The following is a 26,160-nucleotide window of genomic DNA, read 5'->3' as shown; positions in this document are numbered from 1 at the left end:
GCCCGTCGTAAAAGAGAGATATCGGAGAGATTTTGAGTCGTGAGAGGGAGATCGGAGAAATTACTAAATTTTTTTAATTTTATTTAATATAAAACAATGATAAGGAAAAGGAAAGGAAAGAAGAACTTCAAAACCACACTCTCCAAGCAAAAGGAAAGAAGAACAAAAACTTACACTGGTTGGATCCAAGAACAAAAGTCTCAGCCGGAAGAAAAACACAGAAAAACTTACACTGTTCCAACACCTACACAATTACCCCAAAACCATCGTTCAGACAACAAAGTCTAATGCTTTAACAGCCCATTTCAATACAGAGTTCAACGGTTTAATTCAGTTGCAATGACTTTAACAACCTATTTTCAGTAAATGCTAAACCGTAAAGAATTGATTTTTAGCATTCTTGGAAAGAAAGAAGGAACCTTAGAGGCACGAGTGAGACGATCACCACTCTCACCAACAGAGATGTTAAAAGTACCTGTAGGCTATAGATGGAGCCATAAGCAAGATTATCCGGATCAAGACGAGTATCCAACTAATAATCTGTGGTGGGCTTTGTATAGTATTCATCATAATATCTCTTCCGCTTCTTCTTCTTTTTATCCCTCTTCTTCTTCGCCTTGTCGTCGCCAGACTCGGATAGGGAAGGAGCTGTGGAAGCTGCGGCGTCGATGACAGATAGATCCGTCGTGAAGCTTGCGTTTCGAAGCCATTGAAGACCGGTTGAAATAGCTGAGACGGAGTTCGACAGAGTAGGGAAAAGGGGGAACAAGCCTGTGGTATTCAGTGGATCCGGAGTTACCTAGAAGGAGGAGGAAAAGAGAAAGTGATTCTACGAAGAACATTGAGGAAGAAGAGAGACATAGACACCCAATAATAAAGGGACACGCAAGGGGTTTTAACCAATTCTAAAAATGCTATATTAAAAACCGGTTCTATATTTTTAAACCATTTTTGATTTATTTTTTTTGCCTTTTTTTAAGAACCTCTTTTTAAAACATGTTGATGGAGGTGAGGTGGTCTTACATCATAGGTTACTATAACTAAGCCCATGACAAAGCCATTAAATTAGCTCAATAAGTATGTTTCTAGTTATTTAAAAAAAAAATGAATTTCTTAGCAGTACCGCTTGTGTAAAATGTTCTCCAATGTCAACACGTACTTTCTTTTTCTTTCTTCACTTATCACTAAATTGGAAAACTGAAATTAATTTTTCATAAAAAAAAAAATGTAAGCAGTGAAGTATTAGTTCTTGTGGGCTTCTCCATTTGAATAAAAATGAAAACAAGCCAATCTATTCGCTATTACTACAAACAATTTAGCTGGGCTTCTCAGTGCTTAAGTCAACGCGGCCCTTGATTCATTTTTATATTTCTCCGCCGCTTTCAATATACTCAGCAACTACAACGATAATGATTTCAGATTCTTTACCTACCGATCTCATCACCGAGATACTGTCGAGGTTACCAGCAAAGTCCCTCGCTAGGTTCCGTTCCGTTTCGAAGCAATGGGCATCAATAATCGACCAAACACAGTTCAAACACTTGTTCCTAACCAAATCATCGTCTCATCCTCGTCTCACATTCGCCATCGAGGAAAAAGGTCTCTGGAGCATCTTCTCTTCACCTCAGCAGCATCTGATTCCACACGACGACAAGGCTTCATCTTCATCGTCGTCTCTTGTAGTAACCCCCGAGTTTCACATGAAGTTCCCTCCAGGCCCTATGCGGATCTTTCGTCGCGGCGACCGACAATTCGCGTGCGGCTACGCCTCCGGTTTGGTCTATTTCTACGGTATGATTACCGGTTTGGAGGATAAAGACGAAGCGCCTGTGGTGTGTAAGCCTAAAACAGGACGGTAGGAGACCTTGCCTTGGATCTTACGGTACAGGAAGTCGTACAGCTTTTTCGGGTTTGATCCGGTTGGGAAGCAGTACAAGGTGTTGCACGTGGCTTATCCGTGCGGTCCCGATGATCACAGAGTTATGACACTGGGAGCGAGAGGAGCTAGGTGGAGGAAGGTCGACTGTTCGTTAGGACTTGTTGTGAAGATGAGTGAAGGAATATGCATTAACGGGGTTTTGTATTACTTGGGCGACACGTCTGAGTGCGAGGGTGAGAGTAGGAACTATTAGATATAGAAAGTAGATCAATCACTAACGTTCATATTCTTGTCCATAATGTCGTATATATCAGAGCTTTCCTCTATCAATAATAATATACAATTCTTATACCTAATATGGTATCAGAGCAAGGCTCTTGATTTTTTCCTCCGCCGCTCAAACTCCTTCTTCTCTGTTCTTTCTTCTTCTTCAGTCTATTCTCTGTTTCTTTTTGTTCTCTCTGTTTCTAATCATGTCTACATCTAGTGAGTAACATGTCTCTGTTTCCACCTCTGTTTACAATGCTAGTGATCCAGCTTCAACTCTTCTCTCCATCTAACATGTCGAACATTACCAAGCTATCTAATCTCAACTACATAATGTGGAGCAGACAGATCAAAGCTTTACTTGAGGGACACGAGCTTCATGGTTTCATTAATGAAACAACTATCACTCCAACACCTACCATACTCATCGATGGACAAACAACAACCAGCCCGGATGATATCTTGCATATTTCTAATGTTTTATCCATTCACCTATGTGCATTTTGATCATATAGATTAGGATTTAGCCATGTTTAGGTTGCATTTTGCATACATGAGTCCTTATCAGGTATTGGAGTACCACATGGAGTTCTTGGAGACATTTGGGTGCAATTGGAGTCCAAAAGAAGTGTTTAAAGTGATCATTGGGCGAGCACCTTACGGGAGCGACCAGTCCGGAGCGACACCGTCAAGTCGCTCTGATCAGAGCGACCTTACCAGAGCGACATGGAAGAGTCGCTCGCGTTTTGGTCACCCGGAGATGCGAGAACGAGTCCGGAGCGACCTCTCGCAGCGACACAGCGAGATCGCTCCCGAAGCATGGAGCGACTACTCGTAGCGACGAGCGGAGGTCGCTCGCGTTTTCATGTCCGGAGCGACCTCTCGCAGCGACACAGCGAGGTCGCTCCTGAAGCATGGAGCGACTACTCGGAGCGACGAGCGGAGGTCGCTCGCGTTTTCATCACTCGGGAACGCGAGAACGAGTCCGGAGCGACCTCTCGCAGCGACACAGCGAGGTCGCTCCCGAAGTATGGAGCGACTACTCGGAGCGACGAGCGGAGGTCGCTCCGCGTCTTATTTCTGCTCGAACTTATGATTTCTCAAGGGCCTTTTGGTCATTTCATGATGCACGTTTTTATTTTCTAAACCTATGTTTTAATACTCTGTAAGCCACCAGGAGGCATGGGATCTTTGTTCTTAAGAAAAACCACCAAAAACTCTTGGAAAGTCATCTCTTGAATCAATTGATCAGTTTTGTTATTGAAATTCTGTGTTCTTATATTTATTTTCTTTGTGTTTCTCTACATGATTAATCTGAAATCCAGCATGGGTTTAAGAGGAATCATGGAGATTAGTGAGTAATCCCCCTTTGAATTCATGGGTTAGGGAGATTAAGGGTGATTAGGTTAGAGCTAGGATGTTTTAGTGTAGATCATTCATATTTCCTTGCTAGCAGAGTGAACCTAATGCATCTTCTGAGTTGGCCACTCAGTTGTTGATTCTTAGGCATTTCTCACCCGAAAGGTGTTCGAGGAAATCCCCGAGACAACTCTTCCTAGCTTTTAGCATACTTTGCCAAAGACATTTGTTGTTAGAGGTGCTAAGATAGCCATTGGACTTGCTAGTTATGATTACTTTCATATCGTTCAACCAAAGACATTTGATGCTTGGATTGTGTTAGTAAATGAACATTCATCTAGACATAGAGTTTGTTTAGGATTGTGTCTAAGCTTAAGGTTGATAGTTTGATTGATCGTTTGCCATCCTTAGTTCGAAACTTGATCACCCGATGTCTAATCCCTATATCCATGAGTTCTCTTTTTCCATAGTTAAGAGAGTATCATTTAGTTATCCCTTTTAGTTAGTTATAGTTTAAAAACCCTTTTAAAGACCATTGGTTACACTTAGATTAAGTGATTACTTGCATTCTCGGTGCTTTCACATCTCTCAGAACTGGTTCGACAATCATTTATACTACAACATTTGTCTTAGGAGCCTTGAAAACTCCTAACATCAAATTGGCGCCGTTGCCAAATTCTGAGTAGATTTAAACATTGAGATTTAGTCAATTGCTTGAGACTAAGTCATTTTTATTTTCTTTTGTTACTGACTCTTTTTCACCTCCTCTTATTCTACAGGTGTATGAACTTGCGGAGCAACGGTCCATCAAACCTAGTTCCACGAGCTGCAGACATCAGAGCTTTAGAGAGAGAGTGTGCTAGAAAGAAAAGAGAAGAAGAGCAACAGGCTCAACTGCAAAGACTGAACACTGATATGGGAGACGTTCATCAGCATGATGCAGGCGTCAATGGCGCTAATAACAATGCTCCAGCTAACCAACAGCGAGCAGCTCGCCCCATTGGCACTTACGATCGCCCCAACATTCATGGTCATAGATTGGGAATCCGAGCACCCGCTGTGGCAGCCAACAACTTTGAGATCAAATCAGGACTCCTCAACGTGATCGAGAACAACAAGTATCATGGCTTGGCTCTAGAGGATCCATTTGATCACTTGGACAGGTTCGACAGCTACTGTGGGTTGTCAAAAACCAATGGTGTGTCCGAAGACGCCTTAAAGCTCAAGCTATTCCCTTTCTCTTTGGGGGATAAGGCACGTCAGTGGGAGAAGTCTCTACCCAGCGACTCTATCACCACTTGGGATGATTGCAAGAGAGCATTCTTGGAGAAGTTCTTCTCTACTTCAAGAACTGCTAAGCTGAGAAATGAGATTTCCAGCTTTCAACAGAAGGGCTTGGAAGGATTCAGTGAAGCCTGGGAGAGATTCAAGGGCTACCAAGCTCAATGCCCACACCATGGTTTCTCTAAGGAGAGTTTGCTGAGCACATTCTACCGTGGTGCTCTTCCTAAGTACAGAGCCAGACTGGATACAGCTAGCAATGGGTTCTTCTTGGGGAGAACTGAGGAGGATGCAGAGGAGCTGGTTGACAACATGGTTAAAAGTGATGCAGTCTACAGTGGAGACCACGACAGAGGTAGTAGAACAGATGATAAGCAGACGAGGAAGGAGTTGAAGGCTCTACAAGATAAGATAGACATCCTCATTGCTGACAAAGCTACCCAAGAGCAGCTGCACTTTGTTGGCAACCCAAGCCAAGAGACACCAGTTGTTGTCCATGAAGTTGAGGGTTTGGAAGGTCAGGAAGAGCTGTGTTTCATCAACAACAATGGTAGCTGGTACAAGAAAGAGCCCAACTTTCAGTACAACAACTACCAACAGAAATCCTATTCCAACAACCAACAGAGTGGTTATCAGCCTCGGAATAATCAGCAAGGCAGCTATCAACCTCAGCAAAACCCTCCTCCTGGTTTCAACAACAAGGGCAACCATTCTTCCCAACAGCAATCTAATCCCTCTACCTCAACTCCTCAGGTCAACACCACTGAAGCTCTACTGAAACAAATCCTGGAGTCTCAAACAAGAAGTGAGAAGCATGTTGGCTATGAGTTGAAGAACCTTCACTCAAAGATTGATGGGAGCTACAATGAGCTCAACAACAAGTTCAGAGCTTTGGAGAACCAGTTTGCTGCCATGAACACTCAACAAAATCGCCAACAAGGTTCTCTACCTGGAAAATCTGAGCAAAACCCAAAGGAAACCATGAAATCTATCACTCTCAGGAGTGGTAAGGAGTTACCTCAGAGAACTCTCACCAAGGATGCTGAGAAACAAAGTGAGGGGGTTGCCATCAACATAGATGATGAAGTGGTGATTGTTGATGAGAAGATCAATGACGAGATCTTAGAGAAGATAGTGGAAGCCAAAGGAAAAGGAAAGGTTGGAGAAGAGAAGAAAACAGTTAAGGATGGTGAAGTTGTCACTCCTGCCAGTGAAAGTTCTTTTGTTCCTCCTGCCTATGAGCCCAAGCTCCCATTCCCAGGTCGATTCAAGAGGCAGCTGCTAGAGAAGTACCAAGCTCTATTTGAAAAGCAAATGAGTGAAGTCCAGATCACAATGCCCATTATTGATGCTTTCATGCTGATTCCTCAATACAGCAAGTTCCTGAAAGATGCTGTAGCTGCAAAGAAGAAAGAGATGGAGGGCATGGTGATTCTCACTCATGAGTGCAGTGCTATCATTCAGAGGCTTGTCATTCCAAAGAAGCTAGAAGATCCAGGATGCTTCACATTACCTTGTGCTCTTGGACCTATGGTATTTGATAGATGTCTCTGCGATTTGGGAGCTAGTGTCAGCTTGATGCCTCTATCTGTTGCTAAGAAGCTCGGCTTCACTCAGTACAAGAAGTGTAGACTTTCTCTGGTATTGGCTGATCGTTCAGTGAAGTACCCTGTGGGTATCTTAGAGGACCTCCCAGTGATGGTTGGAAATTATGAGATCCCTACAGACTTTGTGGTGCTTGAAATGGGTGAAGAAGCTCAAGACCCTTTAATCCTTGGAAGGCCTTTCTTAGCAACAGCAGGAGCTATTGTTAATGTGAAAGAAGGCAAGATTGATCTCCATCTGGGTAAAGGGCACATTCTCCATTTTGACATCAAAGAGGTAATGAGGAGGCCAACAGTTCAAGGGCAAGTGTTCTACATTGAAGAGATGGACGCCCTTGCTGATGAACTCCTTGAAGAGTTGTCACTAGAGGACCCTCTACAGCATGCTTTGACTGTAGAGAGAGAGGCTGTGGTGATTGAGAACCTGGAGAGTACTGCCTACGGGATGATGCTGGATTCACACCAGGGGTTTGTCAGTAAGGATCAGTACGAGGAGTTTCCACAGATGGTTCACCAAGAAGTCTCAGCCACTCAGCAAGATGACACCCAGCAGAATGACTGGAGTGAGCTTAAGGCACCTAAAGTGGAGCTTAAACCTCTACCCCATGGTGTAAGGTATGCATTCCTTGGTCCTAATGAAACTTATCCTGTCATTGTGAGTAGTGAACTTACTGAAACTGAGCTGTCTGAACTTTTGAAAACGCTTAAAAGATTTAGAAAGGCAATAGGTTACTCACTGGATGACATCAAGGGAATATCACCCTCTTTGTGCATGCATAGGATACATCTTGAGGATGAATCAATGACTTCTATCGAGCATCAAAGAAGGTTAAACCCTAACCTGAAGGATGTTGTAAAGAAAGAGATTCTTAAACTCTTAGATGCTGGTGTTATTTACCCTATCTCAGATTCTAAATGGGTATCACCTGTGCATGTTGTACCAAAGAAAGGTGGTATCACTGTGATTAAAAATGACAAGGATGAATTGATACCAACAAGAACCATCACAGGTCATAGAATGTGCATTGATTACCGAAAACTAAACTCCGCATCTAGAAAAGATCATTTCCCATTACCATTTATTGATCAGATGCTTGAGAGACTTGCAAATCACCCATTCTACTGCTTTCTTGATGGGTACTCAGGATTTTTCCAAATCCCCATACACCCCAATGATCAAGAGAAAACGACATTCACATGTCCCTATGGTACCTTTGCATATCGAAGGATGCCATTTGGTCTATGTAATGCTCCAGCCACCTTTCAAAGGTGTATGATGTCAATTTTCTCTGATCTGATTGAGGATGTTGTGGAGGTATTTATGGATGATTTCTCTGTCTACGGATCTTCGTTTTCTGCTTGTTTGTCAAACTTGTGCAGGGTCCTACAGAGATGTGAAGACACCAACCTTGTGCTGAATTGGGAGAAGTGTCACTTCATGGTCAAGAAGGGATTGTGCTGGGACACAAGATTTCAGAGAAGGGGATTGAAGTGGATAAAGCCAAGATCGATGTTATGGTTGGTTTGCCCCCACCAAAGACAGTGAAAGACATCCGGAGTTTTCTTGGTCATGCTGGGTTCTACAGGAGGTTCATCAAGGACTTCTCCATGATCACTAGACCTTTGACCAGGCTGCTGTGCAAGGAAGCCACTTTCAGTTTTGATGTGGAATGTCTACAAGCTTTCAAGAAGCTGAAAGGTGAACTCATTAGTGCTCCAATTGTCCAGCCACCTGATTGGGATCTCCCTTTTGAGATCATGTGTGACGCTAGTGACTATGCTGTGGGAGCTGTTTTGGGGCAGAAGAAAGATGGCAAAACCCATGTGATCTACTATGCCAGCCAAACCCTCAATGATGCTCAGATACGGTATGCCACAACAGAGAAGGAGATGCTGGCAATTGTTTTTGCCTTTGAGAAATTCAGGAGCTACTTGGTTGGGTCTAAAGTCATTGTCTACACAGATCATGCTGCTTTGAGACACCTTTTGGCCAAGAAGGATGCAAAACCCAGGCTTTTGAGGTGGATCCTTTTGCTTCAAGAGTTTGATATGGAGATTAAAGACAAGCCCGGAGTTGAGAATGGTGTAGCTGATCATTTGTCCAGGTTGAGGGTAGAGTCTGGTATTCCTATTGACGAAGGACTTCCTGAGGAGCAGATCATGGCTATTGAAGCAGTGATAGCAGTTTGTGAGACTGGTAGGAAGCTGGAAGAAGTCAAAGCAACAGAAGAGAAGGAACCTTGGTATGCTGATTTGGTGAACTACCTAGCCACAGGAAGAGAACCTTTGAATCTTGTGGGCTATGCCAAGAAGAAGTTCTACAAGGATGTGAAGAGATACTACTGGGATGAACCCTATCTCTACATTCTCTGCAAGGATCAGCTTTATAGAAGAGTGGTTGCAAATGAGGAGATTGATGGGATCCTTACACAGTGTCATGGATCATCTTATGGAGGCCACTTTGCCACCTTCAAGACAGTTGCGAAAGTATTACAAGCTGGATTCTGGTGGCCACATATGTTCAAGGATACACAAGACTTTGTCTCAAAGTGTGATTCTTGCCAAAGAAGAGGAAACATCACAAAGAGGAATGAGATGCCTCAGAATCCAATCCTTGAAGTTGAAGTGTTTGATGTGTGGGGTATTGACTTCATGGGACCGTTTCCATCATCTTTTGGAAACAAATACATCCTTGTGGCTGTCGATTATGTCTCCAAATGGGTGGAAGCTATTGCAAGCCCCACCAATGATGCTAGAGTTGTAACCAAGATGTTCAAGAGCAACATTTTTCCAAGGTTTGGAGTCCCAAGAGTTGTGATCAGTGACGGAGGTTCCCACTTCATTAACAAACTGCTTGAGGGACTTCTCAAGAAGAATGGTGTGAAGCACAAGGTGGCAACCCCTTATCACCCCCAAACAAGTGGCCAAGTTGAGATTTCTAACAGGGAGATCAAGTCTATCTTGGAGAAGATTGTGGGGATCACAAGGAAGGATTGGTCCAATAAGCTAGATGATGCACTTTGGGCTTATAGGACAGCGTACAAGACACCACTGGGCACCACACCTTTCAACCTAGTGTATGGGAAAGCTTGCCATCTGCCAGTGGAACTTGAGTACAAGGCACTATGGGCAATAAAGTTGCTGAACTTTGACATCAAGAGTGCCAAGGAGAAAAGGATTTTTCAGCTACATGAGCTTGATGAGATAAGAATGGATGCTTTTGAGAACTCAAGGATCTACAAGGAGAAGACTAAAGCTTTCCATGACAAGAATATCCTGAAGAGAGAGTTTAAAGAAGGAGATCAAGTTCTTCTCTACAACTCTAGGCTGAAGCTATTTCCAGGAAAGCTTAAGTCAAGGTGGTCAGGTCCTTTCAAAGTCAAAGAGGTTAGGCCATATGGAGCAATAGTTTTGTGGAGTACTGATGGAAGAAACTTCACAGTCAATGGGCAAAGGGTTAAGCTCTACATGGCTACTGCACCAGAGGAAGATGGGGTTTCAACTCCACTGTCTGACCCTACCCCGGCCTAATCCAAAAAGAGGCAAAGTCAAGCTAGAGACTTAAAACAAGCTCACTTGGGAGGAAGTCCCATGCGTATCCTTGTATATATTGCATTGGTATTTTCATTTTCATCTTATAAAAAAAAAAAAAGGGGGAGAGAGAAGTCGTGTGCAGGTGCTTGATCGATGCAGGTTCGAGCAATTGTCGTGCGTGGGAGCGACCTCACACAGCGACACTTCGAAGTCGCTCCAGCTGGGAGCGACGTTACGGGAGCGACACCTCGAGGTCGCTCGGCTTAAAGACGTTTTGTGCTCCAAACACGCTCTCGGAGCGACCTCTCAGAGCGAGCACATGAAGTCGCTCCAACTGGGAGCGACGTTACGGGAGCGACACCTCGAAGTCGCTCGCGTTTTCGTCGTCACGGAGCTCAAAAACTGCCTCGGAGCGACGTCCTAGAGCGACACCTCGAAGTCGCTCCATCTCCAGAGCGAGGTTTCGAGAGCGACACTCCAGAGTCGCTCGCGTTTTCGTCGAATCACGACGCGAGAGAAGGACTCGGGAGCGACCTCTCGCAGCGACACCCTCACGTCGCTCCCGAACCGGTCCAGGTAAGTTTTCTGACTCTAAACCCCGGTTTACTTCAAGTAAACCGACCCTAACCACCCTAGACCGAACCGGACGACCCTAAACCTACCCCCAGCCCCCGCGAATCCATCTCTATCACTCTCCCCTCCTCTCACAAACTCTCAAACTCTCTCAAACTCACCCACACCAAAAATCCCAAACCTTTCTCAATTCTCACCCAAATCGACTAGTTCTTGTTTCTAAATCCAAGCTTTCGCCCCTGTAGCCTATTCCTCACCACCCATTCACCATTTCTTTTCATCCAAAGCAAGGTATTGAGTTTTAAAATTCAAATTCGTAGGTCCATGAACCCTAGGATTTAAAAATCGAAATTTGGTCATTTTCTTGCTAGATTGTGGTGAAATAGACTAGGGAAAGCTTATCTATCAAGTTGGGTTGCACTTTGGGGGTTTAGGAGTTTTCGAATTTCACCTTAATTGGGTGTGTCTGTGAGTGAACTATATGCGTTAAGGTGTTACAAGAGTGAGAATCATTGCATTGTGTTGAACTTGAGTTTAAATTGATAATTCATTTGTTAAGTTCACTTTTGCAAATTTTCACTTGCAAAGTCTTGCCCTTCTTTACTTCCATCTACTTATCCCTTTTCAAGTTTTTAGTATTTCAGGTGAAAATGGTTAAGAAGACAAAGGGAAAGTTGGAAGCTGAGAGGCAAGAAGCTGAAAGACAAGAGTTTGCACTAAGAGGAAAAGCTTTGCCCTCCGAGCCAACTGGCTCAGGGACGCAGAAGACTGTTCGACAGCAGACCTTGGCTGCAAGGAAATCGAAAGAACAGGAGAAGAGGGCAGGGAAAAGTGTAGCAGTTCCCATCCATGAGGAAAGTGAAACTGAGAGTGCTGATGAGCAGGCACCTACGAAGAAAGCCAAGATGTCCAAAGGCAAAGGGGTTGCGGTTGATCGAGATAGGGCGAAAACTCCATCTGTGGAGGAGCTGTATGATCACTTGAAGAATGAGGTCACTTGGACTCCAACCAGGTTCGCCGACCTTGATCTGCTGAAGGAGTTGGGTCTTGACTCTGACATTGAAGAGATGCTAGGACATTTGAAGATGCCAAAACTCCTCACCATGGCATATCCTTTCTACAAGGATGTCACTTGTCAGTTCTTATCTTCTCTTGCGGTCACTTACCACGATACTGTGCATGTGAGGCAAGGATGGGGAAAATCAGTTTTAAGGTCAATGGACGAGACTACAACATGAACTTCAAGGACATTGGAAGATTCATGGGGTTCCAAGACCTAGAAGACCACTCCCTACCCAAGTGTGAGAACCTTCCCACGGAGCTTTGGAAGTTGATCACTGGAAACAAACACACTACCGGGGCTGACAAGAATTCACACATCCGACACCCGTCCGTACGTTACCTCCACAGGATGCTAGTCCATGCATTCTACCCACGGAAGCAAGCTGGTACGGTTACTGAGGAAGACATGCGACTGCTCTGTCCGGCTATCCGTCCCTACGCCCAACCTGGAGTTTTACCCCTTCCCAACACCGACATCTATGCTACCTTCGGGATGGTCAGTTTCTTTGTGGGTCGTCTCCAGCACTACAGAGACTGGGCGTGGTCCACCACTGACTCGCGCCCAAAGATGGGGATAGGTGGAATGATCACACCACTGCTCCAATTTCTGAATGTTCCCTTGGGAAAGGACGCAGTGGGACCGAAGTTCATTGATGGCACCTACTTGAGGATTGCTACCTATTTTAGTGGGATGTATGGGAAGGACTACGTCTACCACTACTATTTGCAGGGCAAGCCAGTCGAAGTGGTTCTTCCAAACCGGAACCTGACGAGTTTAGAGATACCTGGAGCTATTAGCTTCAACATACCCCAGGAGTACTTTCTTGGAGAACACGGGCCTCTCGATCCAGTTAATGCTGCTCCATCAAGGAGAAGAAGTGTTCCTACGCGACATGACTCGCCTGTTGCAGACCCTTCTGAGCATATCTATGGACCTCCGCGCTACTACTTCAAGCCACATGACGGAGTTCTTCCCCCTGGAGCTCTTCGTGATGCTCATGACCACATTAGTCGCCTTCAGAGGTGGAACAAGGCTCAGGACAGAACGATAGAAAAGCTGAAGGATAAGTGCAAGGCGCTAAGCAAGACGGTAAAGAAGCAGGCAAAGACCTCAGCCAAATTCATGAAGAAAGTAGCTGATGTCTTAACCAGGGGGGGGATAGCTGGATGTAGCTCAGCAGACTTCGCTTTCGCGAACACCTCGAACCCCCAGCCTCCACCTCCGCCTGATGCTCTTGGCTTCCCCCTCACTGCTGCGCAGCTTCAGCGTAAGCGGAGGAACCCACCCACTCAACCTTCCATTTCCGGTAACAAGTCCCCATCCCTCGCTTCTTCTGATAGTGAGGACGAGATTGACGAGGTTGAGAGCCACCCTTGGTATGGAGGCTCCGGTTCAGCATCCGGTGGTTACTATACCACCTTCCCACCTGACGACGACGATGATGGGCATCAGCCCCCACCTACTATCCATAGGAGGTACTTCTTTCTCTCCCTTGTATATACCATTCCCTTTTTGCATATTAGTTTTCATTTCGGTATCTCTCTCTTTACTTGACAACACAGAAACTGTGTAACTCAAGTTTGGGGGAGGAGGTACCAAGCATTTGATCATGTTTGCTTTGATGTTGTTTCATGAGTCATGCATTGCATACCTATTTGCATAAAAAAAACAAATTCATTCAGTTTGCATCATTTTCCATTTCTAGGAGAGTCTAGGGCATATAGGTTGCATTCACTTGCACTGGGAGCAATGATTTTAAATGCCTTATAAAGAACACTACGTTTCACCTGAAAAGCTATGCACCTCTCGAAAAGACTTGTATGTTTCGTGCCTTGAAAACTCTTCTTGAAACTTGTTGATTGCTGAAACCTACTCTTTGAAGCCAACTACAACCCTATTTGAACTAAACGAACTTAATGCTTCTTGCTTAGGGTCCCTTGTGTACCGAGTCAAGGCTATACACACTTGAGTTGTCACATCTTTTATGCCAATCTTTTTTGACAAACTCTAGTGGTAGACCACTCCCAAAAACCTTTCCCTCCTTTTAAGCTTTCATTGTTTGATGAGTGAGGCCTTCTAAGGAAAGTCTTACATGTGCATAATGTTGAGAGTATCGGGAACGACAATGCTTGATCTTCATTCTTGCTAGATTAGGCACATCATTGTCTAGCCATAGATGGGGGTGAGTGTTGTAAAGTTTGATTTGGGAGTTTAAGAAAATGGAAGGAAAAGAGTGAACTCTTGTGCTTAATTGGCTAGTCTTTATGGGATAAGTAGAGAAACTTCTAGCTCAGTTTATGAAAAGTCTTGGCCCCCGAAAAAAAAAAAAAAAAAAAGAGAAAGAAAAGGAGCTAGCAAAACTGTTTAGAGCTAAGTTTTGTTTTGAAGTTGAGAAAAATCCTTATGAGATTTCAAAGAAAAGAGTTTTGTCGTGCAAGGTGTTCTTGAGATCTTTTGGTGAGAGATGTGAGTTGGGCTTGACATTTGGGAAAAATTGTGTAATTGTATGTTTGGGAAAAGGGTAGAACAATGGAGATTGAGCATTGTATGCATGAGTTGGTCCCTTTCTTAGATATATTATGTGCAATGTCAAGGCTACTTGTTTCGAGAGTAAACCACCGTAAAGATTTTATGTTTCGAACCTTTTGATTCACCTGAATAAAAGCCTTCCCTTACCCAAATGACTTGGACCGACTGACCATTTGCAAGAATTCACTAGATGTTTTGTGCTTAATGAATGTGAGAGTTGGTTGATTTGAATGTGTGGATGCTTGATGACGAGTGTAGGGACAAAAGGAGTTGAGATAGGCCTAGAGAAGCTAGAGTGTAATAAGAGAGTGTGCTAATCGTGTTTGCTAGTTGTGTTTCTTTTGGCTATGAGCTCCCACCTTCAAACCTCTCTCCCTATGAGTTCTAGAAAGTTCACTTGTGGACAAGTAAAGAACAAGTTTGGGGGAGTTGATATCTTGCATATTTCTAATGTTTTATCCATTCACCCATGTGCATTTTGATCATATAGATTAGGATTTAGCCATGTTTAGGTTGCATTTTGCATACATGAGTCCTTATCAGGTATTGGAGTACCACATGGAGTTCTTGGAGACATTTGGGTGCAATTGGAGTCCAAAAGAAGTGTTTAAAGTGATCATTGGGCGAGCACCTTACCGGAGCGACCAGTCCGGAGCGACACCGTCAAGTCGCTCTGATCTCCCTATCAGAGCGACCTTACCAGAGCGACAAGGAAGAGTCGCTCGCGTTTTGGTCACCCGGAGATGCGAGAACGAGTCCGGAGCGACCTCTCGCAGCGACACAGCGAGGTCGCTCCCGAAGCATGGAGCGACTACTCGGAGCGACGAGCGGAGGTCGCTCGCGTTTTCATGTCCGGAGCGACCTCTCGCAGCGACACAGCGAGGTCGCTCCCGAAGCATGGAGCGACTACTCGGAGCGACGAGCGGAGGTCGCTCGCGTTTTCATCACTCGGGAACGCGAGAACGAGTCCGGAGCGACCTCTCGCAGCGACACAGCGAGGTCGCTCCCGAAGTATGGAGCGACTACTCGGAGCGACGAGCGGAGGTCGCTCCGCGTCTTATTTCTGCTCGAACTTATGATTTCTCAAGGGCCTTTTGGTCATTTCATGATGCACGTTTTTATTTTCTAAACCTATGTTTTAATACTCTGTAAGCCACCAGGAGGCAGATCATCTTTGTTCTTAAGAAAAACCACCAAAAACTCTTGGAAAGTCATCTCTTGAATCAATTGATCAGTTTTGTTATTGAAATTCTGTGTTCTTATATTTATTTTCTTTGTGTTTCTCTACATGATTAATCTGAAATCCAGCATGGGTTTAAGAGGAATCATGGAGATTAGTGAGTAATCCCCCTTTGAATTCATGGGTTAGGGAGATTAAGGGTGATTAGGTTAGAGCTAGGATGTTTTAGTGTAGATCATTCATATTTCCTTGCTAGCAGAGTGAACCTAATGCATCTTCTGAGTTGGCCACTCAGTTGTTGATTCTTAGGCATTTCTCACCCGAAAGGTGTTCGAGGAAATGCCCGAGACAACTCTTCCTAGCTTTTAGCATACTTTGCCAAAGACATTTGTTGTTAGAGGTGCTAAGATAGCCATTGGACTTGCTAGTTATGATTACTTTCATATCGTTCAACCAAAGACATTTGATGCTTGGATTGTGTTAGTAAATGAACATTCGTCTAGACATAGAGTTTGTTTAGGATTGTGTCTAAGCTTAAGGTTGATAGTTTGATTGATCGTTTGCCATCCTTAGTTCGAAACTTGATCACCCGATGTCTAATCCCTATATCCATGAGTTCTCTTTTCCCATAGTTAAGAGAGTATCATTTAGTTATCCCTTTTAGTTAGTTATAGTTTAAAAACCCTTTTAAAAACCATTGGTTGCACTTAGATTAAGTGATTACTTGCATTCTCGGTGCTTTCACATCTCTCAGAACTGGTTCGACAATCATTTATACTACAACATTTGTCTTAGGAGCCTTGAAAACTCCTAACATCACCGGATTATGCTCCATGGCGAAGACAGGATCGTCTTCTCTACAGTGCAATCATTGGATCCATCTCATTACCGATCCAACCTCTGGTTTCCATGGAGAATACCACATATGAAGTGTGGAATATCTTGGCAACAACATTCGGAAAACCCACCAGAGGGCACATACTGCAATTAAAGCATCAGATCCGTACGAGTGTTAAAGGTACAAGCACCATTACTGAGTATCTTCGTGCCATAAAAACCAAAGCAGATGACTTAGCTCTTCTCGGGAAGCCTCTGGATCCTGAAGATCTAACAGAGCAAATCCTTGCTGGCTTGGGTGAAGAATACAAACCAGAGATTGATGCAGTCAACGGCCGTGATACGCCAATAGCTTTCCATGAACTCCACAAACGCTTACTCAATCGTGAGGCCATGATCCTTTGCAAGGAACCAGCTGCAGCGACACAAACTCCCATCACAGCCAATGCAACTCAAACCCAGGCACAACAGAACACTTGGCGTCCAAACCAAAGAAACAACAACCCGCGGTTCTACAACAACAACAACAACCGAAACTTCAACAACAACAATCGTCAGTCCAAGCCATATCTTGGAAGATGTCAAGCATGTGGGACACAAGGTCATACTGCCAAAAATTGTCCGGAGTTCAGAATCATACGTGGTGGATCTCAACAGCAACAATCGAATCAACAACAACAATGGCAGAACATGCCATTTGGAAATGCGTATCAACCAAACCAACAACAGCAATGGCATCCTCGGGCAAATGCAGCCATGATGACAGGCGATACATCTAAATGATTGCTAGATTTCGGTACTTCCCACCACATGACATCAGACCTTGCGAATTTGTCCTTACATGCTCCTTACAATGGAGGCGATGATGTCTTACTTGGAGATGGTTCTGGTCTATCCATCTCTCATACTGGTTCTTTATCTCTTCCCTCTCTCAAACATCCTTTTTTATTAAATAACGTTCTCTATGTTCCATCCGTAGATAAGAATCTCATCTCAGTTTTTCAGTTATGTTCAGCTAATAATGTTTCTGTAACCTTTACACCAACATATTTCCAGGTCCAAGATCTGACTACGGGGGTGCTTCGTCTTCAAGGAACACCTAAAGATGGAATGTACCAGTGGCCAAGTCGGAATCATGCCAAGTCTCCATCTCTATCTTATGCTTCGGCTATTAGAACTACTCTATCTGATTGGCACTCTAGATTAGGACACCCTGCTTTTTCTATTCTTCAAACTATGGTTTCTTCTTATGATTTGCCGATTTCCTCTAAGGCTTTATTAAACAAACCTTGCACTGCTTGTTCCATTAATAGAATGCATAAACTACCATTTGCCACTTCTACTCTTGTTTCTACTTGTCCATTAGATATAGTTTTCTCTGATGTGTGGTCCTCTCCATTGATTTCTATAGATGGTTTCAAGTACTATGTCATTTTTGTTGATCATTTTACCCGATATACGTGGTTTTATCCGTTAAAACAAAAATCTCAGGTTCTTGATGTTTTTACAAGATTCAAAGCATTGGTTGAAAATCAATTTCAAACCAAACTGAGAACTCTTTATACAGATAATGGGGGAGAGTTTATTGCTTTAAAATCCTTTTTATCAATTAATGGAATTTCTCATCTTACAACTCCTCCTCATACGCCGGAACACAATGGTATAGCTGAACGACGCCATAGGCATATTGTCGAAACCGGCTTATCATTGATGTCTCATGCTTCCATGTCTAAGTCTTATTGGACTTATGCTTTAGCAACGGCTGTATATCTTATAAAACGAATGCCCACTCCAAACCTGTCTTTAAAATCTCCTTTTCAAATACTTTTTGGGCAAACTCCTAATTTTTCAAAACTTCGTATCTTTGGGTGCTTATGTTTTCCATGGTTAAGACCATATGCTTCACATAAACTAGATCCGAGGTCCACACCATGTGTTTTTCTTGGTTACTCAACAACCCAAAGTGCTTATTTCTGTTTAGATAGAACCACTTCTCGCATCTACACATCTAGGCATGTTGTCTTTCATGAGTATGTCTATCCTTTTACGAACCTCTCCTGCTCAGACCACAACATCTCCATCGGTTGCAACAAATCGACCTGAACAGCCTGATCCAGCTTCAGCTCAATCATTGCCAAGTGCGACACCTTCTCCTATCATTGTCACGACTCAGCAAGAATCACCTATCCCCTCTACGTCATCACCAACAGCTGTAGTCAATACTGAAGCTACATCGGTTCCGAACACCACAACTCCACCACCGGCTCCAACTAGAGTATCAACTCACCAGAGAAAACCAGTCAACAAACTTAATCTGTGCACCACAGTCACTCCATTCCTGGACAAAATTCCAACATCTGTAGCAGAAGCTCTCAAAGATCCTCAGTGGCGAAAAGCAATGGCTGAGGAAATAAATGCTCAACTAGAGAACAGAACGTGGGATCTAGTCTCCTATGTTGTTGCACATAATATTGTCGGGTGCCGATGGATATTTACTATCAAACGAAATGTTGATGGATCTGTCCAACGTTACAAAGCGAGGCTTGTAGCTAAAGGTTTCAGTCAGCGACCAGGGCTTGATTATCATGACACATTTAGTCCAGTCGTCAAACCAGCAACCATCCAACTTGTACTCAGTGTTGCCGTGTCTAGCAACTGGCAAATGAGACAATTTGATGTTAACCATGCTTTCTTGCAGGGACATCTTACTGATGAAGTTTACATGATGCAACCACCAGGCTTTGTAGACAAGGATAATCCCACTGCTGTCTGCAAACTACGAAAAGCTGTATATGGTTTAAAACAAGCCCCACGGGCTTGGTATAATGAACTTAAAACTTATCTTCTCTCTTGTGGTTTCAGGAACTCCTATGCGGATGCAAGTCTTTTCATCTACAACTCCAATGGAGTCTTGATGTATATGCTGGTCTACGTTGATGATATCATTCTCACCGGCAACAACACTGATCACATAAACAGATTTGTTCAATCCTTCTCTCAGCGTTTTTCTCTTAAAGATCTTAGCAGTTTATCATATTTTCTTGGTATTGAAGCAACTCATAAATCTACTGGTCTGTTACTTACACAAAAACGTTACATTACAGATTTACTTCACCGGAACAACATGACTAATGCCAAGGCAGTAGCTACACCGATGTGTTCCACCGAGCAGCTCACGCTCAAGTCTGGCCACCCGCTTGATGATCCTAAACAGTTTAGAGCAGTAGTTGGAAGTCTTCAATACTTGTCTCTAACAAGACCCGACATCTCCTTTGCGGTCAACAGAATGTCTCAGTACATGCATCAGCCCACAGATGAGCACTGGACAGCAGTCAAAAGAATCTTGTGATACCTATCCGGAACCATCTCTCAAGGTGTCTTCTTCCCGCGCCACAACACTCCATCTCTTCATGCCTTCACTGACGCTGATTGGGCTGGCAATAAGGACGATTACACGTCCACTGGAGCTTACATTGTCTAATACGGGAGACATCCTATTGCATGGTAATCAAAGAAGCAAACAGGAGTTGCAAGGTCTTCAACAGAAGCAGAATATCGCTCGATTGCTTCAACAACAGCCGAGGTGTGTTGGTTGATCTCTCTGTTCAGTGAACTTGGTCTCCGCAGCACGGTCAAACCAACAATATATTGTGACAATATTGGAGCAACCTACCTAGCTGCCAACCCAGTTTTTCATTCTAGAATGAAGCATTTGGCACTTGATTATCATTTTGTTCGAAACCATGTTCAGTCTGGTCATCCGTGCATCTCACACGTCTCATCCGCGGATCAGCTCGCTGACGTCCCCACTAAACCTCTTCCACATCCACGCTTCAACAGCTTGTGCATCAAGATTGGACTCACCAATGGCGGTCCATCTTGAGGGGGCATATTAGATATAGAAAGTAGATCAATCACTAACGTTCATATTCTTGTCCATAATGGCGTATATTCTAAACTTCCTTTCTTGTACATGATATACTATGTATATATCAGAGCTTTCCTCTATCAATAATAATATACAATTTCTATACCTAATAGGAACAAGTTTAGGTATGTGATAGCTTGCTTTGATGTTAGGTCTGAGAAGTTCAGCTTTCTTTATCCGGAGAGCTTGTGCGAATTGATTAACTATAACGGTAAGTTGGGTGTGGTTTACTATGATGATCTGAGCGATGATGCTATTGAGTTACGGGTATGGGTTCTTGAGGATGTGGAGAAACAGGAGTGGTCCAAGTACGCCTACGCTTTGAAGGTCGATAAGCTCTTCCCGAGTTACGTTTCGGCCGTTGGAGTGATTTCTACGGGCGAAATTGTTTTGTCGATGGCGGATTATACATCCAGACAACCGTTTTATGTTTACTACTTCAATCCTGAAGGGAATACTATTCGACGCTTTGAGATCCAAGGTTTTGGTGAATACCATGGAGCTTCCAACGATCCGAGGAGAGTCCACGTCTTTGTAGACGATTGTAGTAGATCCTACAGATTTGCTGACCATGTAGAGGATCTTAATGTTAAAGATCCAACGCTACTCAAGTCAAGCATCTACGTTCCTTATGTGTATAACGAAGAATCAGAAGAAGATGAAGAGTATGAGGTTAATAATGGACGTCGTTTTCGTGGTAAAAAGAAGAGAGGATGAGGATGAGGATGAGGATGGAGAAAGAAAGAAAAGGAGCTAGCATGCTTGCATCTTTATTGTCAGGGGAAATCTATAGAGGAAGATTAAAATAGATGATGTGACTGGTTAGTTTGTTACTCTCTGTGTTCCTCCTTTGATCAACACTCCCGTTGGAACACAACAAGAAGTAAGAATAATAATATTGGTTTGTGTACTTTTCATTTGGTGTTACTTGTTTAAATAACGTTTTAAACCAACGAGTTAAAACCCCTATTCGGAACTACGCTGCGTAACCCCGGTCCTACCAAGTTACCGAAAAATCGGAGAGTACTCAGGGATTACGCGGAGCCTAATTTTAAATATAATTTAATATATTTATAATATATTTCGCTAATTTTAAACATTATGACACATGTTCTTAGACATAATTATATAATTTTTATATATAATTTTAAACAGTTTCTTTTTTATTCGTCGAACATTTAGATTATGGTGTGTTTGGTACAAAAAAAAATCCTTAAATAAAGTAATTATGTGTTGTTTTGGGTTTGATAGCTAATTGTAATTATTTAGTAATGAATAATTACACAAATCTGTTAATAATGAGTAAAAAAATAATCAACCGTGTTTTAACTTTATATAAACGAAAAAAACTTAGGCGGTCTACGTGGGAATTAGGCGGTCTTACGCGGATCAACGCGGGTCAACACCTAGCTACACCGATTTAGGCATATTCGCCGTTGTGAACCTCCGAACAACGTCTAGGCGGCCGCGTTTTTGAACGGGGTTAAAACTTAAAATATACTTATAAATGCTGGCCATTATCTTGGTAGAAAAGGTGAACATATGTGTCATCCATTCTTGAGGTGGATGCTAAATGCTGTAGCTCCTCGTGAGTCGCTCAACAATTTGTATTTCTCCGGTAAGATGTTGAACAAGTTCTGTAAATGTAAACATGACAACAAACACCAAGACTTAGATTTTGTTATGTAAAAAACAAAAGTCAAAGCTTGTAATAGTACCATTGGTATACTGTCGGCAATCATGAAAGCCAACTCTAAGATCAGTCTCCCATGAGCTATTAAACTCAATTGCCATTTCCATGGCGTTTTCCCCTTTGGATGATCCAACCATCCAACATCTTTGTTTAGGAATATTCTTCAACTTTCTTTGCATCACTACTCCTACAAACCAAACCAGAACTTTGGTCAGAAATCATAATATTGACTACACTCCCTTTGACCAGACACTTTATGAAATCTTGACTGCACTTTCAAGATTACATTCGATATGATTGTCTGAGAATCAGAACCTGGAACCGATTTTCCTGATATAATTGATACTGCTGCTTCTGCGCTTTCTGGATTAACAGGCTGGAAATCAAACACGATTACCTGGAAACCCCCCACATAAGTTTTCGTTGAGAGGCATTTATACAAAACACCTTATAGTCAACAAAAAAAAAAGAATAATGAAGAGACCTCTTGAGGAATTGAAGAAGATGGTTTGATGAGAACCATGAAATGTTGTAAATTCCATATATTTAGTGAGTAGGCCATTGACATGATAAGCTGGGGAGGACCACCCGTTGCTCTGAGCGGCACAGTCGCCACATAAACGGCATCTCCGCCGCCACTGGTGACGTTTGCTGATGGTATGAAGAATTGAGACGCCATTTCCTTCCTCTGTTTATTTACTACCCTGAGTGGACCAAATACAAAGCTATATCCATATAATTAGTTATCTTCTTATTTATTATAATATATGACGTCATAATTTAGTTGTTAAATTTAAGGAGACTTTTCATCATTATTGATAAAAATAAATGTGAACACTAGTATAATTTTATTACAGTATATAGTCATATATCCAAAATGAAACATTTTAAAAATGTATGTGTCCTTAATTTTTTAAAAAATTATTATTTAATAGACGTAGATCCTAAAATCTACGCTAAGTATTTGATAGTGGTTGATTATAAAAACTAGGGAAGAAATAACGTGGGCAACGATATCCTCAGAACACAACGATATAATCAGGTCTGAACCGACGAAAATGGACTATATTCGCAGATCGAATATCATAGAGATATCGGGATTAAAAATGATCGTGACTGAACTCGGGATCGAGCTGCCTACATACCCGTCAAGGGATCAAGTCTAAACGTAGTTCGGTTATCATTATCTCGAAAGAGATGTTAGTTACATCGGTTTCGAGTGAGACGTCGGCTTCATCGGTCTCGAGTGAGACGTCGGCTTCATCTCTTACCATCTCGTACTAGATGTCGTTTGAGTTTGGTCGGGAAATCTTTTTAAAAACTTGTGGCGGCTGAACCCTAAACATGTTTAGGGTTCAATATCGGTGAACAAGGACTCGTGTCTTGTTCGTTGTAATGGAGATAATTTGACATCGTGATCATTACGTAGACGTCATCGACTCTATTCATGGTCATAAGCCCCCGTAAGCTCCAAAAGTTGGATCCTTGTAAATGGCATCGTATGAATATGAGCTCGTGCCATTAACATGATCAAGGATCGCTCTTGCTGTGTAGATGATTATGGACTTCAACCGATATGAGGTCATATTTGCTTTATGAAACAAACATCGAGAAAAACATCTTGTCTTCTTCCCGTTCTCTCTTTAAGTGGTGATAAGTCTTATCTTTCTTAAATGGAATAATGGGAACGTGGTTCTATTTCTTGTTGTTTCTCTCCAGACGTCTCCCCCTTATGAAGCGGCATCTTTCTTCCTTTTATAGGCACAGCTCGTCTCGTCTTCGTTTGTTACGTTTGTTGCACGTGTCCCTTGAATGAAGCACCAGCTTCCTCTTTTCTAGGAATGTCGATCCTGGATATTTTCTTGTGTAGATATGATTTTGACTTGTTCGTGTATAGTTGGTTTAGTCTCTAAACCATTTAAGACACGAATTGTCCCAAACGTTGAACCGTTAACATAGAACTGAGACATGTAAGCCATCAACGACCTAGAGCTTGTAACGGGACGGTTTCGGTGACGAATCCGGTACCAACAGTCTTCGTGGGTTGGGCGTTATCTTTGCTTCTGGTCGTGCGGTCCACATTATCTTCGGTCCAATCTAGAATATTGACCAAAATTGAGTCCAACAATAGACCTACTTAATCTTCTCTCTTTTATTTATATTAATTTTTATTTTGTAGTAGCTAGAAACTCATTAATGTATCTTTGTTCTAAAAAAAAGAAGGTATTTAACTTAGCTTGAAGCAAAATAAACTAAAATAAAAAAAAAAGGGAGGAAAGAACTCAATTCACAAACACTGATAAATGACAATAATAATGGTAAAATGTATAAAATAAAAATGGTGCTTAAAAGAAAAAAAAAATCAAAAAGGCAAATTTGGAACAATGTAATACAAATCTCTTCCACAATTGTAACTTAGAACATACTCAACCAACAAAACAAATCCATCCTTCTTGTTCAACACAAGAACAATGCCACCAAACCGGAAACCACCATAGCGACTGGAGCAAAAACCAGCGTCTGTGCTGAGTTCTTGTGCGACGACTTGGGCGAAGAAGCGTTGGCTTCATCAGAATCAGCAGAAGGCGAATCAGAAGGAGAGCTAACCACAGGAGCAGGAGCCGGAGCAGGCATTGGAGGAACATCAGTTCCGAAGATCGCTTCAGGCAAAAGCACCCGGTTCACTTGGTAAACCGCCACGGGGTCGGTGGAGAAAACGCTGCTGCTGACTTTAGTCCTGGTCCAGAGCGTCTCGATCCGAACCGTACCGGAAACATCAGTGAACTTCAAAGGGTACTGTCCACCGGCGAAAGTGCTAACCGGGCCGGATTGGCTCAGGTTCTTGAACTCGGAAAGAGAGTAGTAGTGAGGAAGAGCGTGGGAGAGGAGGAGCTGCTTGAGCTGATCCTTGGTGAGGTTCGACAGAGGAGGATTCTTCTGAGCCTTGAAAGCATCGTCTTTTGGGACGAAGATCGTGACGCCTTCCTCAGTGTTGTTGGCTTGGCTTTGGAATGTTTCGATGACTCCTGACGAGAGGAGGTAGTCGAGGAACGTGTGGAACGGACCAGCTACGCTTAGAAGCTCCGTGAGATTCACGTGGTGTGGGGCCGGTGCTGGAGCTGGTGTCGGTGGTAGCATTGGAGCTGGTGGGCTCGCGGTTTTGGCGTTTGTTGATGCAGAGAAGACGATGAAGGCGACGGCGATAAAGATTGAAAACTGCATCTTTGCCATTGCTTTCTTGACTCTCTTCTCTCTCCTAATGTCACAGCGATTAAACAATGCAAAGATCAGATCTTTATCAAGAACCCATGAAAACCCAGCAAATGACTAGACAGAATCTAATCTCAGATCCGGATCTGTTTCAAGAAGAATTGATCTTCCACATCGAGTTGAAAGTCAAAGATTGTAAGTAACAAACTAAAGTAGTGTAAAATTAATCAGATCTTGCACATTACTTGAAAGTTGAGTAAAACAAACCGACAGACTAACATATACAGAGACAGTAACATAATGCAGAAACAATGATAAGCTAACACTGAAGAAGAGAAACTAGATCTGGATCAGACAAAACATAAACTTATTTTTAAGACAAGTATACAGAACTTTTATAAAGTAGTTCAATGGCATTGTGATTAAACTGTAACCAAAGTGGAAGAGAGAGAGAGAGAGAGAGAGAGAGAGAGAGAGAGAGGGAGCTGACCTGAGCAAATAATGGTAAAATGAAGACTTTCTTGGAAGATGGAGAGAGCAGAGGAGGAGGAAGAGAAGGTATTTAAAGAAGTTTTTTTAATAGTTTCTATAGAAAAGGAAGGAAAGACAGGCTGTGTACTATTTCTCTTGTAAACTATGCGGTGTTGGTGTTGTTGTTGCGGCACCGTCTGGTGTACTTGTTTTGTAACCGGTTATTGCCGTTATCCTTCTTCTTTTTTGAAACACTTTATTGCCGTTATCCATAATCATGTTTTTATTCATGATTTTAGTTTAACCTTAAGGCAAAAAACACACTCATCTTTTCACATAATTTATTAGTGGGGTTTTATGTCTCCCTTAATCATTTATCGTTGCTTCAACTTTTTTTCTTTTTTGGGCGTAAGGGTTTGTTTGTAAACAAATGAAGCAAATACATCTACTTTATTTTTTTTGTCAAAAAAAAAAATGAAGTAAATATTTTTTACAACAAATTATTTGTCTTTGTTCTCTGCTGAAAATGCCTCTCTTAAAAGGATGAAAATGTTTACACTGACAGTGGTGAGCACAAACACAATTTCTTTTACTTTTTTCCTTTCCACGAGTAAACCATTTAGAACCAAATTGGTGATAAAAATAAAAGAAACATCTGATAGAGTTTCGAATAAAATGTTAGGATCAATATTTACAAACAGTTGTACTGTTTAACCACAATGATAAATGAAATAAACTAAACATTTGTGTAT

At 42.6% G+C, this 26,160-nt stretch overlaps 3 protein-coding genes, 1 non-coding gene and 1 pseudogene across 4 annotated transcripts; 2 read left to right on the top strand and 3 right to left on the bottom strand.

Annotated features, from left to right (window-relative positions):
- Positions 1 to 620: 620 nt before the first annotated feature.
- On the top strand, positions 621 to 2,782 carry LOC106442408 (annotated as a pseudogene).
- A 2,079-nt stretch (positions 2,783 to 4,861) lies between these two features.
- LOC125584678 lies at positions 4,862 to 4,968 on the bottom strand. The gene has a single exon (XR_007321588.1). It is a non-coding gene; the product is annotated as a small nucleolar RNA R71 (small nucleolar RNA).
- Positions 4,969 to 20,047: 15,079 nt separating this feature from the next.
- LOC111205721 (F-box protein At1g47340-like) lies at positions 20,048 to 20,751 on the top strand. Its single transcript, XM_048749561.1, has 2 exons — positions 20,048 to 20,052; positions 20,148 to 20,751. The coding sequence occupies exons 1-2, from the start codon at positions 20,048 to 20,050 to the stop codon at positions 20,749 to 20,751; spliced, it is 609 nt and encodes a 202-aa protein (XP_048605518.1).
- Positions 20,752 to 21,270: 519 nt separating this feature from the next.
- LOC111205870 lies at positions 21,271 to 22,465 on the bottom strand. Its single transcript, XM_048751109.1, has 4 exons — positions 22,212 to 22,465; positions 22,043 to 22,124; positions 21,753 to 21,914; positions 21,271 to 21,671 (listed from the first exon to the last, which is right to left on the bottom strand). The coding sequence occupies exons 1-4, from the start codon at positions 22,404 to 22,406 to the stop codon at positions 21,604 to 21,606; spliced, it is 507 nt and encodes a 168-aa protein (XP_048607066.1). The 5' UTR covers positions 22,407 to 22,465; the 3' UTR covers positions 21,271 to 21,603.
- Positions 22,466 to 23,996: 1,531 nt separating this feature from the next.
- On the bottom strand, positions 23,997 to 25,682 carry LOC111205308 (fasciclin-like arabinogalactan protein 7). The gene is made up of 2 exons (XM_022700945.2): positions 25,428 to 25,682; positions 23,997 to 24,983 (listed from the first exon to the last, which is right to left on the bottom strand). The coding sequence occupies exon 2, from the start codon at positions 24,956 to 24,958 to the stop codon at positions 24,185 to 24,187; it is 774 nt and encodes a 257-aa protein (XP_022556666.1). The 5' UTR covers positions 24,959 to 24,983; positions 25,428 to 25,682; the 3' UTR covers positions 23,997 to 24,184.
- Between the last annotated feature and the right edge of the window lie 478 nt (positions 25,683 to 26,160).

This window comes from Brassica napus, chromosome C3 (genome assembly GCF_020379485.1).
Source record: "Brassica napus cultivar Da-Ae chromosome C3, Da-Ae, whole genome shotgun sequence".
Taxonomy (NCBI): domain Eukaryota; kingdom Viridiplantae; phylum Streptophyta; class Magnoliopsida; order Brassicales; family Brassicaceae; genus Brassica; species Brassica napus.
This window is presented reverse-complemented; position numbering and strand designations above follow the sequence as displayed.

Coding starts and splice junctions, on each gene's coding strand:
- LOC111205870 (XM_048751109.1), bottom strand. CDS start 22,406: ATGGCGTCTCAATTCTTCATACCATCAGCAAACGTCACCAGTGGCGGC. Junction 21,915..22,042: donor ATCAGGAAAATCGGTTCCAG/GTTCTGATTCTC, acceptor TTTGGTTTGTAG/GAGTAGTGATGCAAAGAAAG. Junction 21,672..21,752: donor TTGCCGACAGTATACCAATG/GTACTATTACAA, acceptor TTACATTTACAG/AACTTGTTCAACATCTTACC.
- LOC111205308 (XM_022700945.2), bottom strand. CDS start 24,958: ATGGCAAAGATGCAGTTTTCAATCTTTATCGCCGTCGCCTTCATCGTC.